We start from the raw sequence: 16,852 nt of genomic DNA on the forward strand, positions 1-16,852 counted from the left end.
ACAGCTGCCATCTGAGGCACTTTTTACCCCCACTGGTTGTCAAATGATCCTTTATTGAAATATTTTCCTTTGTGCTTAACAAACTGAGCATTCCACTGCACCACTGTTGACGTCATGAGGGTGGTGACCATCAACCTTGCAGCCCACAGATGGTGCAGTCCCCAGGATCTCCTTAATTGTTCCAGAGGGTTCCCTAACTAAAGATCGGAGCTGCATCTGTCAGGCAATGTTGACATTCTCATCAAATGATATTTTCATCGGGTTTAATGTTTTTCTGTTTCTTTCTGTCTCCTGGAGGTTCCTTGAGGGCTTTGATGATCAGGGCAGAGACAGAAGGTACTACCTCAATCTATGCCTGCCTGTTCTGAATGGTTTCACTGTAATCCTCAGATCCTTCAAGTCACTGATTGCCCTAACGATGTCATTACCAATGTGTTTTGGAGACAGACACAGGGGGTTGATCTTAGGGGCCAGCACAGATGTGGCACCAACATCATTCCTGGTGCATCTCAGACTTTAATCTCATTGGGGTCAAATTTAGGCTGCATGGTGGAGGTAGCTGGTGTTAGATGAACCTAGATTCAGGACGACCAAAGAAAGTTGCACATTGGCCTACTCTGAGCTGAAAATTGAAAGGTGGGGCACCTTTCTCATGGCAGACACAGGCATAGCTGAGCAAGTCCAAATGCACAAGCACAGGCCTAGCCCCTGCTTGAATCACATCTGCTAATGCCCAGCTGTCTGGAGCAAGTGAGATGACCTACCCTAAAGCCAAGTTGAAGGAAGTACACTCTGCCCACCATGAGGCCACAGCAAGGGGGGGTATGCAGCAGAGGAGTGAAGAACTGGTACCAATAATTAGATCCACACAGGATAAAGGTCGTTTGGAAACCATTGAGCTCTGGCCGCATTAGTTACTATGGTTACTATTACTATTATTAGTTACTACTATTATCACCTGTCCAGAAGACCAGGCATCCTAAGCCAAGTTGTGTCACAGACAGCTCTCAGGAAAGAATCAGCTCTCAGGAAAGAATCACTTGACTAAATGCCAAAGATCAGGTTTGGGATCTGCAATTCAAAACTGCAGTTTGGGGATAAAAAAGATTAAATGTAGCACAAAACAACCACACTATCCTCCCAAAGCCCCTTCCAGGCAGCTCCAGGGCCGGCCCGGCAGATCAATAGCAATCTGGGGTGCTAGAGAGGGCGCCATCTGAGTAGTTCGGATGAACTGAACGTGATGAGTTGCCGGCTGCTTCCTGAGTCCTTGGGGAAGTACATGCACCATCCACTTAGCGCTGGAGCCTGGCTGTTCCCCGGGCACTCCTACCCCATCTTCCTGGCGGGGCTTAGATGCTCCTGGCTCTTCCAACGGCTCCTCTTGCCCTGCAAGCTCCAGGGAGGATGGAGGCCTCCGGGCACCCCCGGGCCAGGAGATGCTGCCCAGAGGCTCTGGGAAAGCTCTTCCCCGGCCTCTGCTTCCTCTGCTTTCTGGTGACCTACGCCCTGGTGGGTGCTGTGCTCTTCTCTGCCATTGAGGACGGCCAGGTCCTGGTGGCAGCAGATGATGGAGAGTTTGAGAAGTTCTTGGAGGAGCTCTGCAGAATCTTGAACTGCAGTGAAACAGGTAGGTGCCTCACCTGGACAGGGTAGGCCTTTTCTCCCTGGTGGCAGCAGTCCCCCAAGAGCAGAGGGCTGCCTTCTAGGAGGCTGGGTCTGGGAGCTGCCTGCCTGGATTCTCCTCATGCCTGGGCACTTTAGGCAAGTAACTTCTTTCTGAACCTCTGTTTTCTTCTCTGAAAAGTGGGGAGACTAAATGCCTCTCAGGGTTGCTGTGAAGAATGCAGGAAAGGCCCTGAGCACCCAGGAGGTGCTCAGGAAAGACCAGCTCCCCTTCCTGTGCCTCAGCTCCCAGCCCCATCCAGACCAGTGGCCTCAGGGGAGGCTGGATTACTGGGAATTGGGTGGGGTGGGGTGCATGGGTGAGCAAATCTGGGGCTGGGGTTGGGGGGCTAGGTTGCTTCTCAGAACGATGTCTGCCTGACCCAGGATTCAGTTTGCAGAGATGATAATTTAAGGAACGACCCAAATTGGATTTAAATTCCAGCAGGAGCACCTGCCACCCACACCCCCACTTCCTGTTTCAAACTCCTTTTCTGCAGTCTGGCTCAGCGGAGTGGGGAGGTGCTGTGAGAAGACCTGGGGGAGGGGCGGGGGTCCTGGCTTTTGTCCTGGCTGCTCTCCCAGCTTGCTCTGCGATCCATGGAGGCAAAGCTTTGTTCTCTCTGGGTCTCAGTCTGCGGGAGAGAAGGGGACCCCCAATCTCAGACTTGGTGGTCACAGGGACCCTGTGAGAAGCAGAGGAGACAAAGGAATATTCTGGCTCTTGGAAGACAAGTCACTTTATAGTGTCCTCATTACATTTTCTTCGTATTTAGTCACTTGTTTCTACTCTGCTGTGTTCCGCAAAGGAAGCTTATTATTGTATTCAACAGAACAAGATAAAACAAGGGAGAGTAGATAAATGAAAGACAAAGGAAAACCAGACACTAAAAGTCAGGAGAAGAATGGGGTGCAGGGAGCCCTTCCCCTCCCACTCTAGTGTGGGGGCTCCTTCCACAGCCCAGACCTTGCTTTGGGAACAGGTGCAGCTCCCAGAGACAAGAGGCAGAATCTCTGTCTGTGGAGGGTCCCACTCTCTGCATCCTTGCCAGACAGATGCCAGCCTGCTCAGTGGACCTGGGAGATTGCTGCCAAAGGGACACTGCACCATTGCAGGGCCTAGACTACCAGCATGTTCAAGGCTCTCCAAATCAGCAACACATCAGAATCAACCAGGGAGACTGCCTAGAGTACACATCCCCAGGCTCTTCTCCAAACCCACTTAATCAGGATCTCCAGGGCTGGGCTGAGAATCTTAAAGTTTCCAGGATGAGGCCAAGCATGGTGGCTCATGCCCATACTCCTAGCATTTTGGGAGGCCAAGGTGGGAGAATCATTTGATGCCAGGAGTTCGAGACTAGGCCTGGGCAACAAGGTGAGACCCTGTCTCTATAAAAAATTTAAAAATTTAGCCAGATGAGGTGGCATGCACTTGTAGTCCCAGCTACTTGGGAGGCTGAGGCAGGAGGATTGCTTGAGCCTACGAGTTTGAGGCTACAGTGAGCCGTGATTGTGCCATTGCACTCCAGCCTGGATGACAGAGCCGGACATGTCTCAAAAATAAATAAGTAAAAATAAAGTTTATCGGGTGATTCCAATGCACAGCAGGGTATGGGAACACAGAGCTGGTCCCACTCCATTTTGTACCAATTTTCATTGGAGATTAAAATGTTCCATAAGGGTTAGTTGCATGTAGACCCTGTGGCAAACACTTCACACATTATCTCACCCAGTCCTCACAAGAAGCCTCACAAGAAGACAACAACAAGTTGTCCCTCTTTTACAGATTAGGGAATTGAGGTCTTGGGAGGTTAAGCAATTTATCCAAGTTCACAAACTAGAAAAATGGAGCCAGGGACTTAAACCCGTGTATCTGGATTCCAGAGCCTGAACCTTTCACCACCCTCTCAGGCTGTCTCTCTGATGGGGAAACTGAGGCTCAGAAAGCAGCCTCTTGTCCACAGTTACAGAACTTATCAGGGTTAGAGCTGCGTCTAGAATTGATGTGTGTAGACTCCCAGGCTGGTGCCAATTAAAAGGAGTAGAGACTTCCTGCTGCATGCCAGGTTCAGTGCCATTCTCTTCAAGCCGAACCAGTCTAGCAGGTGGCCTCTGGGGTCCCAAAGCCCACTGGCTGCCCAGGCCAATTGAGCCATTCAGGAACCTCTCTGGGAAACCAGGGTTCCCAACCCTGCTCTGTTAGCCTTGGAACCAATGTGTAGGCAGTCAAGTTTTCCCAGCCTGTAGGAGACACTCACAGGTAGCTGGTGCCCAAAGATCACAGTATGATGGTATGATGATCAAACTCCATCGAGTTTTTATTTTTATTTTTCTAGATGGAGACTCACTCTGTCACTCAGGCTGGGATGCAGTGGCGCGATCTTGGCTCACTGCAACCTCCACTCCCCAGGTTCAAGCAATTCTCCTGCCTCAGCCTCCTGAGTAGCTGGGACCACAGGCGTGTGCCACCACACCCGGCTAATTTTTGTATTTTTAATAGAGAGAGGGTCTCACCATGTTGGCCAGGCTGGTCTTGAACTCCTGACCTCAAATGATCCGCCCACCTTAGCCCTCCAAAGTGTTGGAATTCCTGGCGTGAGCCATCATACCCGGCAAACTCCATCAAGCGTAATGACCTCCAGGAGTGGGTATGATTTGCATCTGTGTAACAGCTTGCTTTTCCTAAAAGCCTTTTGCTTTTAGTACTTGAGAACCCTGTGTGAGAGGCAGAGCAGAAGTTATCTTCCTTTGAAAGATGAAAGAGGCGGGGGCGCGGTGGCTCATGCCTATAATCCCAGCACGTTGGGAGGCCAAGGCAGGTGGATCACAAGGTCAAGAGATTAAGACCATCCTGGCCAATGTGGTGAAACCCCGTGTCGACTAAAAATACAAAAATTAGCTGGGCATGGGCGTGGTGGTGTGCCCCTGTAGTCTTAGCTACACGGGAGGCTGAGGCAAGAGGATTGCTTGAACCAGGGAGATGGAGGTTGCAGCGAGCCGAGATCACACCACTGCACTCCAGCCTGGCAACAGAGCAAGACTCTTAAGAAAAAAAAAAAAACAGATGAAAGAAATGGAGGTTCAGAAAATTAAAAGGCGAAGACTACACAGCAATGCCAGGGCTAAGCTCTGGTGGGACCCCCATGGGCCTCTGTTAGGTGCTCTTCTCACAGGGCTAAGTGGCCTCCTTATCTCCATGGGGACTGAAGGCAGGACCCAGGCTGCAGAAATATTTTAAAGGAGGACTCCGATCACCAAGCTTTGGTGTTGATACTGACCACAAGGCGAGGTGGCTGCTGGTCCTTGGGGAAGACTATCCCTTTCACCGCGGCGGGGCTTGTCTTTAGCAGCAGAACCTTTCCCTCAAACTCTTGGTCGTGTCTTTCTCCAGTGGTGGAAGATAGGAAACAGGATCTCCAGGGGCATCTGCAGAAGGTGAAGCCTCAGTGGTTTAACAGGACCACAAACTGGTCCTTCCTGAGCTCGCTCTTTTTCTGCTGCACAGTGTTCAGCACTGTGGGTAAGTGCAAAGCCACAGTCCCCCTCACGATGGCCCTGTGAAGGGTGGGTTTCTGGGTGGCAAAGGACACTGGAATTGGGGTGTGGAGATGGCCTTCCTCTCCCTCTCTTCTTCCCTCCCTTCCTCCCTTCCTCAAATCTATATTGCACACCTACAAATAGCAGCAGCTGCGCTGGCTGACACTTTTGCACTGAAGATGCACCAGGCCCTGTTCTAAGACTTTTATGCTGATTAGCTCATCTAATCCTCACCACGAGGTGGGTGCTGTTATTGTTCCCACACTCCAGCAGGTCCGTCAGTTTCAAAAAGTCACACAGTTCGTGTGCGTTTGAACCCAGCCACTTGGGTCTAGACCCAACACCCTGCTGCCTCTATGTATAACTTTCTATGCACCTGGCACATAGAAACCGGGAGGGAGATGCTTCCCCATGCTTATGGGCAAAACATTGGTTTACTGGCCCCTTTAAGGACATGACCATTGTGGCTGGAGGGCAGAGAATAGTCAGGAGACTGATGGGGGCTGCTGCAGGAGAGTTAGGCCTCCTGGGCTGGGGGCATGATGCCACTGGGTCAGCAGTAACTAAGGTCCCTCTGGTGATTAAGGGCTCACTCTGAGCTGGCTGGCCCATCGCCAGCTTCACTTCTGGTGGGGCAGCAGTGGGGCCAGGTTGGAGGGGCCAAACCAGTCCAGGCAGGAGCCTCCCCTGCCTGGGCAGGGGTCACAGGAGGCGATGGAGCTGCCTTCAGCCACAGGGCCAGAGCTTTTGGGTCAGAGCCCTCACCACGAGCGTGGCCCATCACTCAACCCCTGCCCCTCTTGGCTGGCAAAAGGGACTGCAGGCCCTCTCCTCCTTCGAGAGAGCAAGTGCCCATCCCTAGGAGGGCCTGGCCCACAGGGGTTGCAGAGAGAGGCTGGGGCCCCTCATGCTGAAGGTCAGGATACAGCACAGTGGCCAGCCTGGGTTGGAGCTGTATAATCTCCAGCAAGGGACGTAGCCCCTCTGAGCCTTGTACTGGGACCCATAAGCACTTCTAGACCTGCCTCTCAGGGTCAGCTGATGACTATGCATGTAAGTGGCAGCCAGGATGCCTTCAGCAGTGACTAATGGAAAACCCAACTCACCTGGCTTAAACCTCAAGGAGAATGTCACCTTCCAAGTAAGAAGTCCAGTGTGAGGACAGCTCTAGGCTGATATGCAGGTCATGCCCAGTGCCCATTCGCAGTCATGGCATTGGGCATCAGGTTTTCTCCATCCTTCTGCCCAGTGGGCCACAAGAGGCCACCAAGGTCCATATCCCATTCAAGCATAACTGTGTCTTATACAGAAAGGGCTGCTGTCTCTCTGCATGGTTCATCAACCGTGACGATGTCTTCCCAGGAGCCACCCACTGGGCCTCCCAGCCGCCTCTAAGCTGGTCCCAGGCAAAGGGATTGGAGCACCAGGATGACTAAGACCAATTGGATCTGCTCCTAATCAGCTGGGGGAGCAGTGGGTCTGCAGGGAATAAAGGAGGGAATGGCTGCTGGGTGGGCAACCGGTGTCTGCTGCACCCAGCTTCAGAAATAGCCACACAGCCCCAGGAGGGCTCTCACAGCCCCCACGTGGTTTCTCCCATTTGCCTGAATGCTCTTTTTTTTTTTTTTTTTTTTTTTTTTTTGAGATGGAGTCTTGCTGGAATGCAGTGGCACAATCTTGGCTCACTGCAACCTCCGCTTCCCTGGTTCAAGTGATTCTTGTGTCTCAGCCCCCAGGTAGCTGGGATTACAGGCATGCACCACCACGCTTGGCTAATTTTAATATTTTCACTAGAGATGCGGTTTCACCATTTTGGTCAGGCTGGTCTTGAACTCCTGACCTCAGGTGATCTGCCCACCTCGGCCTCCCAAAATGCTGGGATTAGAGGCGTGAGACACCCAAAATGCTGGGATTAGAGGCGTGAGACACCCAAAATGCTGGGATTAGAGGCGTGAGACACCCAAAATGCTGGGATTAGAGGCGTGAGACACCCAAAATGCTGGGATTAGAGGCGTGAGCCACCGCGCCTGGCCTTGTTCACTTCAATGCTGGTGCAGGCAGGGATGGGTGAGGGACAGAAAGAATAAGGACAGCAGCTACACCACTCAGCATGTGCCGGGCATGGGGTCCAGGTGCTTTTGGAGCCTTTTCTTGTGCAATTCTCACCACAACCCTGCAAGGCAGGCGCTGTGACTATCCCATTCCACAGGCTCTAAGAGGGAATCACTGTGAGGGAGTCACAGGCAGGGCTGAGGTCAAACCTCAAAGCTGGACTTTCCAGGGGAAACCACAGCTCAGGGGATGCTTTGAGGAAACAACAGGTCCAGGACAGCAGCAACTCCAAGAAAGACACGGAGCTGTGCAAAGGGGCTAGAAGTTATGAAGTTTACTTTGTCTTTTTGTTTTCCTGAAGCTTTTTGAGACAGAGTCTTGCTCTGTTGCCCAGGCTGGAGTGCAATGGTGCCATCTCAGCTCACTGTAACCTCCGCCTCCCGGGTTCAAGCAATTTTCCTGTCTCAGTCTCCCGAGTGGCTGGATTACAGGCACATGCCATGCATGGCTAATTTTTGTATTTTTAGTAGAGATGGGGTTTCATCATATTGGTCAGTGTGTTCTTGAACTCCTGACCTCAGGTGATCCATACGCCTCGGCCTTCCAAAGTGCTGGGATTACAGGCATGAGCCACCGCACCTGGTCATGCCTGGCTAACTTTTGAATTTTTGTAGAAACGGGGTTTCACCATGTTGGCCAGGCTGGTCTTGAACTCCTGACCTCAGGTGATCTACCTGCCTCAGCCTCCCAAAGTGCTGGGATTATCGGCGTGATCCACCGTGCCCAGCCTCCTCAAGAATTTAGATTGGCCCAGGTGCCCTGGTTTATGCCTGTAATCCCAGCACTTTGGGAGGATCAGGTAAGAGTTGGAGACCAGTCTGGGAAATACGAGACCTCATCGCTACAAAAAATTAAAAAATCAGCTGGGTGTGGTGACGTGCACCTGTAGTCCCTGCTACTCAGGAGGCTGAGGTGGGAGTATCACTTGAGCCCTGGAGGTTGAGGCTGCAGTGAGCCATGATCGCGCCACTGCACTCCAGCCTGGGTGACAAGAGTTGGCCTGGATGGCAGAGTCTCAAACAAAAAAAAAAGGAAAAAAACCTCAGCTGCATCTGAGGCAGGATTTCTCAACCTCAGCACTATCAGCCTCTTGCACGGGATAATTCTCTGCAGAGGAGGCTCCTGTGCAATGTAGGATGTTGAGCAGCATCTCTGGCCTCCACCCACCAGATGCAATAGCACTTTCCCCGCTGTCCCCATCCATTATGGCAGCCACAATAGTCTCCAGGCATTGCCAAATTTCCCTTGGGGGGCAAAATTGCCCCCTGTTGAGAAAAGATCTATCGCAATGCTTGTCAAAATGTGGTCCCTGAGTAACATCGACATCACTGGGGAACTTGTTAGAAATGCAAATTAATTCTCAGGAGCCATTCTAGACCTACTGAGCCAGAAACTGTGGCTGTGGGACCCAGCAATCTGTAGTTTAGAAAGTTCTCCATGTGATTCTGATGGGTGCTAATGTTTGAGAAGTGTGCCCTGGCTGCATGTCAGTCACCTGCAGAGCTTTTGCAAGCTCCCATGTGCGGACCCTGCCCTAGAACGGTTAGAATCCCTGGGGACCAGGCCCAGGCATCAGCATTTTCCAGGGCCCTCCAGGTGATTCTAGTGGGAGTCCAGGCTGTGAGTCACTGATCTAATGGAAATGCATTAGCTTGGCTTAAATTCCAAGAAGGCAATGCTACTGCCCATTGTACGAGTCAATTAGGACATCATGCCGCCCAGTAATTACAACTGGAAGAGGATGTTGGGGAATGTTCTGCACTGTTCATAATCAATAACAGTGTTTGAAAGTCTCTCTGGTAATACTGCTTCCTGCCCTGCATCTCTGGGTCATCTGAAATGCACCTGGCCTTAATGCTAAGCACAGGATACCTGACAGCTGTGAGGCCGGTCAATCCCCAGTCATTCCCAACTGGGTCAGCCCTCTTGGATTAGAAAGGAAAGTGCATGGGCTATTAAGTACTCACAGGCTAAGTGCAGTGAACTGATTATATCAAAATATATGAATGCATTCTAAGAAATAATGAGTTCTATTATGCATTTCGGCATTCAGTAATTAGAATAGTTACTACATTCCCTTTGTGGGGGTTGTGTGCTCTCTGAGACCTGCTTCCTTGAAACATTTTCAGGAATGTGACATATTGCATATTTTGGATTGCAAAAGTATCTCACCCAGAGGCAGCCAAAAAGGCTTTGTTTATAATCCTGTAAACCCACCTTCGCCAAGGACAGCAGTGGATTCCGGTGGATTCACAGTGCCTGCTCTGTGCTCAAATCCCAGCTCCTTTCAGACACTCCAATCCAAACCATTCTCCTGTCCTGCTGAGATTTCTGCTAAAATTGTCTAGCCAGTCTCTACAGGTCTCTCCTCTCAGCTCCTGCCTTAGCCAAAGCCCCCTTCATCTCTCACCTGGGCAGGAAGCATAGTGTCCCCACTCATTGTCCTGTGTCTATCTGAAGCCCTACAATTTACTGTCTGTGATGCAGTCAGGATGATTTTTTCAAGATGCAAACTAAGTCAGGAGTGGTGGCTCACTCCTGTAAGCGCAGCACTTTTGGGGGCTGAGGTGGGCAGATCACTTGAGGTCAGGAGTTCGAGACCAGCCTGGCCAACATGGTGAAACCTTGTCCCTACTAAAAATACAAAAATTAGCCAGGCATGGTGGTGGGTGCCTGTAGTCCCAGCTACTCAGGAGGCTGAGGCAAGAGAATCTCTTGAACCCAGGAGGTGGAGGTTGCAGTAAGCCAAGGTTGTACCCGCCTCTTCACTCCAACCTGGGCAACAGAGCGAGATCCCATCTTAAAAAAAAAAAGATACAAACCTGATCAGTTTCCTGTGGCTGCTATAATAAATTCCCACAAATTCAGTGGCTTGAAGCAATAGAAATTTATTCTGTCACGATCTGGAGGCCAGAAGTTTGAAATCAGTTTTATTGATTTCAAAAATCAAGGTGTTGGCAAAGCCATGCTCCCTCTGAGGCTCTAGGAGAGGACCCTTCCTTGCCTCTTCCTTGGCAGCTTCTGGTGGCTGCCAGCATCCCCTGGCTCATGGCCACATCACTCTGGTCTCTGCCTCTGAGGTCATATTGCCTCCTCTTCTCTGTGTGTAAAATATCTTGCTCAGCCTCTCCCTTGTCGGGACACTTATAATGGTACCTAGGGCCACACAAACAATCCAGGATAACTTCCTCATCTCGAGATCCTTAATCACATCTACAAAGACCCACTTACCAAATAAGGTAGTATTGACAGATTCCAGGAGTTAGGACTTGGCTATGTTTGGGGGCTGTCATTTTTCAGCCTTCCACACTGATCAAGGCACTCCCCCATCTGCCATGGAAGCCGTTAGATGCTACCCACCTCCCGGCCTCATCTTGCTCCCCTCCCCTACCTCCCTGCACACTGGCCTTCTCTTGGTTCCTTAAAGCTGGGTGACAGCTACACTCAGGGTGACACCTTGGTGAAAAGTTAGAAAACCATATCCCTCACTAGGCAGACACAGCCCAGTGCCCCGAGCCCTGAGCTCCAAGCTTGGTAAGTGCACGGAGGCTAGGTTTCAGCTCCCAGTCACCCCCTTGGTATATATGCAGTACACAAGTTGCCCACTGTCACTGTATGGATAGCCCTTTGTTGAACCCGCCATAGGGTCTTTGCACAGGCTGCTTCCTCTCTCTTCACCTGGCTAGTTCATGGCCCCCTCCCAACATCAGCTCAAAAATCCCCTCACAGGAAAAATCTTTCCTGGGCCCAAATCCAGGATGGGTGCCTTTGTTTGTTTGTTTTTGTTGAGACAGAGTCTCGCTCTGTTGCCCAGGCTGGAGTACAGTAGCACGATCTCAGCTCACTGCAACCTCCCCCTCCTGGGTTCAAGTGATTCTCATGCCTCAGCCTCCCAAGTAGCTGGGATTACAGATATGCACCATCACACCTGGCCAATTTTTGTATTTTTAGTAGAGACAGGGTTTCACCACATTGGCCAGGCTGGTCTTGAACTCCTGACCTCATATGATCTGTTCGCCTTGGCCCCTCAAAGTGCTGGGATTACAGGTGTGAGCCATTGCACACGGCCTAGGATAGGTGCCTTTGTTCTAATCATTCATGGAATGGTCTGCTCTTTCACTTCCTGTTATTGATCTCCATTTGTAATTACATACTCATTAGTGTGGTTTTTAAAATTAACGTCTGCCTCTTTTACCAAACCAGAGGCTCAGAGAGACCATATCCCATATCTACTTTGCTCAGCACTATGCCCCCAGTGCATGCAGTAAGCACTCAATAAATACTGAATACATGCATGCATGAATGAATGAATGCACATACAGAGTTAACTGACACTGCCATCAAATGGTACCTAGTGGAACCAGCCAGAGTGGCACAGAGTGCTCTGGGATGGATGCAAACTGATGAGACTCTTTGAGAGCCACAGCTCCCTCCCCTACACTTGGGACCCTGGTGAGGGTAGGCAACCTGAATGCCCGCCTGCTCTTGGAGGGCAGAGACTGAGGCCAAAGTTTGCCACAGGAAGCTGCACTTCTGGAGGAAGTTGGGGCTTAGCCAGCTGAGGAGTTGCCTTCAGATTAATTTACATAATTGGGCTGGGTTTTTCTGTATTAATCATCCTTTATGACATCAAAAATTAAACACAGGCATTAAATACAAAAGCTTTGTCCTCTGCTTGAAGTAATTGATGCTTGCCTGCTCCAGAAGACCTAGCCACCTGCACTGTGGGGTTTGAGGTCTGTCTGCTCCTGCCCCTCTGTAGGTGCGAGGGGAGGGGAGGGGAGGGGAGGGGAGGGGAGGGGAGGGGAGGGGAGGGGAGGGGAGGGGAGGGGAGGGGAGGGGAGGGGAGGGGAGGGGAGGGGAGGGGAGGGGAGGGGAGGGGAGGGGAGGGGCTCGGCTCCCAACAGGGATGGAGACCTCAGCCCACCCCTTCCTTTGCTTGGCTGCCGGGTTCTCTCTGATTGAATGGTCCTGCCCCCTGGATGCTCCTGAGGGTGTCAGCACTGGTTGGGGACCTGAGAGTCCTGTGGATTTGATCCTAACTCCACTATGTATCACATGTATGCTCACGGCCAAGCTACTTCGTTTCTCTGTGCTTCAGTTTCCCCACCTGTGGATGGTGATAACAATACCTCCCTATGAAGGCTGACTGACACCCAGCCCACAGGAAGTGCTCACTAGGCAGCTAAGGTCTTGAGGGTGAGGACACCACCAGTTATTAATCGCGCACTGTGTGTCAAGCGTGGGCCTCATGTAATCCTCCCAGCTAGTCAATATGCAAAGTAGGCATTGTCATCCCCATCTTACAGATAATCCCCCCCATCTTACAGATAAAAAAAAATGTGAGCAGTCAAGTAATATTATCATAAATAGCAGAACTGGGATTCAAAGCAAGGTCAGTCAGAACCTAGATGCTGGGAGGCTAATGGCTTCACTGTCATTTAGGAACATGTTTGTCTAATCTGCTAAGCCACAAATGGCTCTGAGGGCAATTGTATTTTACTCATCTTCCATCTTTCTGTTTTTCCTAATATTATGCACACTGCTGAGCACACCATGGGAACACAATAAGTGCCTCTTAGAAACAAATAGTTCAGTCCTCTTATGGAGGACAAGTGTGGCAATGGAACAATCTTGGCTCACTGCAACCTCCACCTTCGGGCTTCAAGTGATTCTCCTGCCTCAACCTCCTGAGAAGCTGGGACTACAGGCACCCGCCACCATGCCCGGCTAATTTTTGTATTTTTAGTAGAGATAGGGTTTCACCATGTTGGCCAGGCTGGTCTTGAACTCCTGACCTCAGGTGACCCGCCCATCTTGGCCTCCCAAAGTGCTGGGATTACAGGCATGAACCACCACGCCCAGCCAAGGGTGGCTTCTTAAAAGCCAGCACCTTCACAGAGGATAAAGGTGGTGTCAGATATGATTACAAAGCCATCCATTCTCTCTCACTTGTACTCATCCTGTCCTTCCAGGTCAGCTGAGCCCTTCGTTTGGGGGTGCTCAGAAATGGCCAGAGCAGGATCAAAGGCAATCTGTTCTCCCCAAACCTGTGCTGGTCCCCTGCCAAGGACATTTCAAGTCAAAGACCTGGATATCAGTTGCTCCTTATCCTAAAGGGAAGCTGGTTTTCACTCCTTTCCCTCCCACCAAAGCAAGCCTAATGCCAGACCAGTGGCTGAATGCTTTGAGATGAGTATTTTCAAAAACATTGTATAAAATGTCATGCCAAGGAGGGGAAATGGCAGAAGGTCTCTTTAAAGCTTTTAGGGGGAAAAAGGGAAGGGGCCAGATGCAAACTCTAAGCTCCATCTTCTTTTTCAGGCTATGGCTACATCTACCCGGTCACCAGGCTTGGCAAGTACTTGTGCATGCTCTATGCTCTCTTTGGTATCCCCTTGATGTTCCTCGTTCTCACGGACACAGGCGACATCCTGGCAACCATCTTATCCACATCTTATAATCGGTTCCGAAAATTCCCTTTCTGTACCCATCCCCTCCTCTCCAAGTGGTGCCCCAAATCTCTCTTCAAGAAAAAACCGGACCCCAAGCCTGCAGATGAAGCTGTCCCTCAGATCATCATCAGTGCTGAAGAGCTTCCAGGCCCTAAACTTGGCACATGTCCTTCACGCCCAAGCTGCAGCATGGAGCTGTTTGAGAGACCTCATGCGCGAGAGAAACAGAACACATTGCAACTGCCCCCACAAGCCATGGAAAGGAGTAACTCGTGTCCCGAACTGGTGTTGGGGAGACTCTCATACTCCATCATCAGCAACCTGGATGAAGTTGGACAGCAGGTGGAGAGGTTGGACATCCCCCTCCCCATCATTGCCCTCATTGTTTTTGCCTACATTTCCTGTGCAGCTGCCATCCTCCCCTTCTGGGAGACACAGTTGGATTTCGAGAATGCCTTCTATTTCTGCTTTGTCACGCTCACCACCATTGGGTTTGGGGATACTGTTTTAGAACACCCTAACTTCTTCCTGTTCTTCTCCATTTATATCATCATTGGAATGGAGATTGTGTTCATTGCTTTCAAGTTGGTGCAAAACAGGCTGATTGACATATACAAAAATGTTATGCTATTCTTTGCAAAAGGGAAGTTTTACCACCTTGTTAAAAAGTGAAGGTTTCATTATCTCTCAGGTGACTGACACTGGCTGAGGCTGGTTTTCTTGTGTTGTCTGTCAGGGTCATGCAGCCTGTCACCTGAGACCTTCAGTCTTGGAGACAAATCCCTTATGAGAGCCAAGTTCAGTCTTGAGGCCCTGCAGAAATTTGGCCAATGCTCTTTGTATCAGGGCATTAGTGAAAAAAAACTATCACCATTCCCCAAAGTCCAATTAATTTATCTGTCTTCCTTTTTTAAAAGCACCACTCATGTAGATGGAGCAACCTTATGGATGTCCCTGCTTTTCTTGAAATATGAGAAACAAAACACCTTTATTCTTGGAAGTTGTACTTTTAGTTAAATTAAAATCTTCCTGAACTGTTCTTTGTTACCTGAAAAAGAACTAGTGCGAACAACCTCTTTCTTGAATGACCGCATGAGTGCATGTAAGACCAACCCAATCCCAGCCCCTGCAAAATACATAGATGCCGGGTGTCACCAAAATGGCAAAGTAGAAGCAATCTGGCTTCACTGTCCTCCATAGAAAACTAAAAACAATGATCTAGTGCCAAGATGATAATTACCAATATCCCAGAACTCAAAATGAGGCTGTGACAAAACCTGGGGCCACAGAAAAGTGAAAACCTGTGAACAGAAGGTAGTAAAATGGACTCCTCTGTGACATCCCTTCCCCAAACTGTAAGTCACTACACAGAAAAGTTCCCTGGACATTTCTACACTGGGAAAAATAAGATCAAGGCAGCCAGCCAGCTTCCTCATCATCTTGACTACCTACTCAGGAAAGTTTTCCTGCCTCAACCCACAGGAAGAATCATGAATACCTATAGGGTGAGGGACCCCTGAAAGCCTCTGGCGTCACATAGACAGTGGAGGTGGGGCTACCAGCCCAGTGTGTGAAACTCTGGGGCTACTCTTCATCTCAGACAAACAAAACACTGAATCAGAGAGGTGGTTCAGCAGCATCACATTGTAAGATGCACTCTCCACAGGCCCTCTGGGCATGAACCCCTAGCCAGCCTCCCCACAGAGCTGCAGAATCCCCTTTGGTGCCCTTTATCTGTGAAAAGGCAGAGCTTTGAACTTTTGCAAGAGTCATGACAAACCTGGGCTTAGGGTGCTATTTAGTGCTGAAAAGGAGGCAGTGATCTAGAGCTAAAGGAACCAATAGGCCAAATGCACAGAACATCTAAACACACATATGCTAAAGAGACCAAACTAACCCAGGCAGCAAAGACTGGAATAAATAACTAAACCTTCAATGTGAAGACATATGTGTACATGCATAAGAAACTGCTAACACCAGGAACGATGACTTCTTCAAATGGACAAAGCAAGGAGCCAGTGAGTGACTGACCCAAGCAAGATGGCAATCTGTGAGCTCTCAGATCAGGAATTCAAAATAGCAGTCTTGAGGAAACTCAGCAAACTCCAAGGTAACACAGAAAAGCAATTCAGAAACTTATCAGAGGAATTTAACAAAGAGATTAAAATAATTTTTAAAATATCAAACAAAAATATTGGAACTGAGAAGTACATTAGCTGAACTAAAAAACATATCACAAAGTCTCAACAACAGAACAGACCAAGCAGAAGAAATAATTAATGAACTCAAAGACAGGCTATTTGAAAATATACAATCAGAGGAGAGAAAAGAAAACAGAATGAAAGGACTGAAGAATGTCTACAAAATCTAGAAAATAGCCTCAGAAGAGCAAATCTAGAAGTACTGGCTTTCAAGAGGGAATTAAGAAAGAGCGAGGGGGCAGAAGGCTTATTCAAAGAAATAATAACAGTAACCTTTCAAAGTCTAGAGAAAAATATAAATATGCCAGGTACAGGAAAGTCAAAAATCACCAAACAGATTTAACCCAAATAAAACTACCCCAAAGCATGGAATAATCAGACTCTCAAAGGTCAAGGACAAAGAGAAGATGCTAAAAGCAGCAAGAGAAAAGAAGCAAATAACATATAAAGGAGCTCTGATTCATCTGGCAACAGACTTCTCAGCAGAAAGCATACACACCCAGAGTGGGTAGGATGACATATTCAAAGTGCTGAAGGTAAAAAAAGACCTGTCAACTGAGAATACTGTATCCAGCAAAACTATCCTTCAAACATGAAAGAGTGATAAAGATTTTCCCAGACAAAAGCTGAGGAAATTCATCATCACCGGAGCTGTCTTACAGAATTGCTAAAGGGAGTTTTTTAATCTGGAAGAAGTAAATACACAGACAAATTCAGAATACCCTTATAATGTAATTGTGGTGTGTAAACCATTCATTTCTCTAGCATGAAGACTAAAAGACTAAAAGACAAATATATCAAAAATAACAACTAGAACAATTTAAGAGATAGGCAATATAAAAAGATGTAAATTAAGACAATAAAAAGTCAGAATATAGGGGA

At 49.1% G+C, this 16,852-nt stretch overlaps 1 protein-coding gene across 1 annotated transcript; it reads left to right on the top strand.

The window, feature by feature from the left end:
- The first annotated feature begins 297 nt into the window (after positions 1–297).
- Positions 298–16,291, top strand: KCNK18 (potassium two pore domain channel subfamily K member 18). Its single transcript, XM_054435920.2, has 3 exons — positions 298–1,630; positions 5,057–5,185; positions 13,639–16,291. The coding sequence occupies exons 1-3, from the start codon at positions 1,357–1,359 to the stop codon at positions 14,439–14,441; spliced, it is 1,206 nt and encodes a 401-aa protein (XP_054291895.2). The 5' UTR covers positions 298–1,356; the 3' UTR covers positions 14,442–16,291.
- Positions 16,292–16,852: the final 561 nt, after the last annotated feature.

The sequence above is a fragment of the Pongo pygmaeus genome, chromosome 8, assembly GCF_028885625.2.
Source record: "Pongo pygmaeus isolate AG05252 chromosome 8, NHGRI_mPonPyg2-v2.0_pri, whole genome shotgun sequence".
In the NCBI taxonomy this organism is placed as follows: domain Eukaryota; kingdom Metazoa; phylum Chordata; class Mammalia; order Primates; family Hominidae; genus Pongo; species Pongo pygmaeus.

Coding starts and splice junctions, on each gene's coding strand:
- KCNK18 (XM_054435920.2), top strand. CDS start 1,357: ATGCTCCTGGCTCTTCCAACGGCTCCTCTTGCCCTGCAAGCTCCAGGG. Junction 1,631..5,056: donor CTTGAACTGCAGTGAAACAG/GTAGGTGCCTCA, acceptor GTCTTTCTCCAG/TGGTGGAAGATAGGAAACAG. Junction 5,186..13,638: donor CACAGTGTTCAGCACTGTGG/GTAAGTGCAAAG, acceptor CTTCTTTTTCAG/GCTATGGCTACATCTACCCG.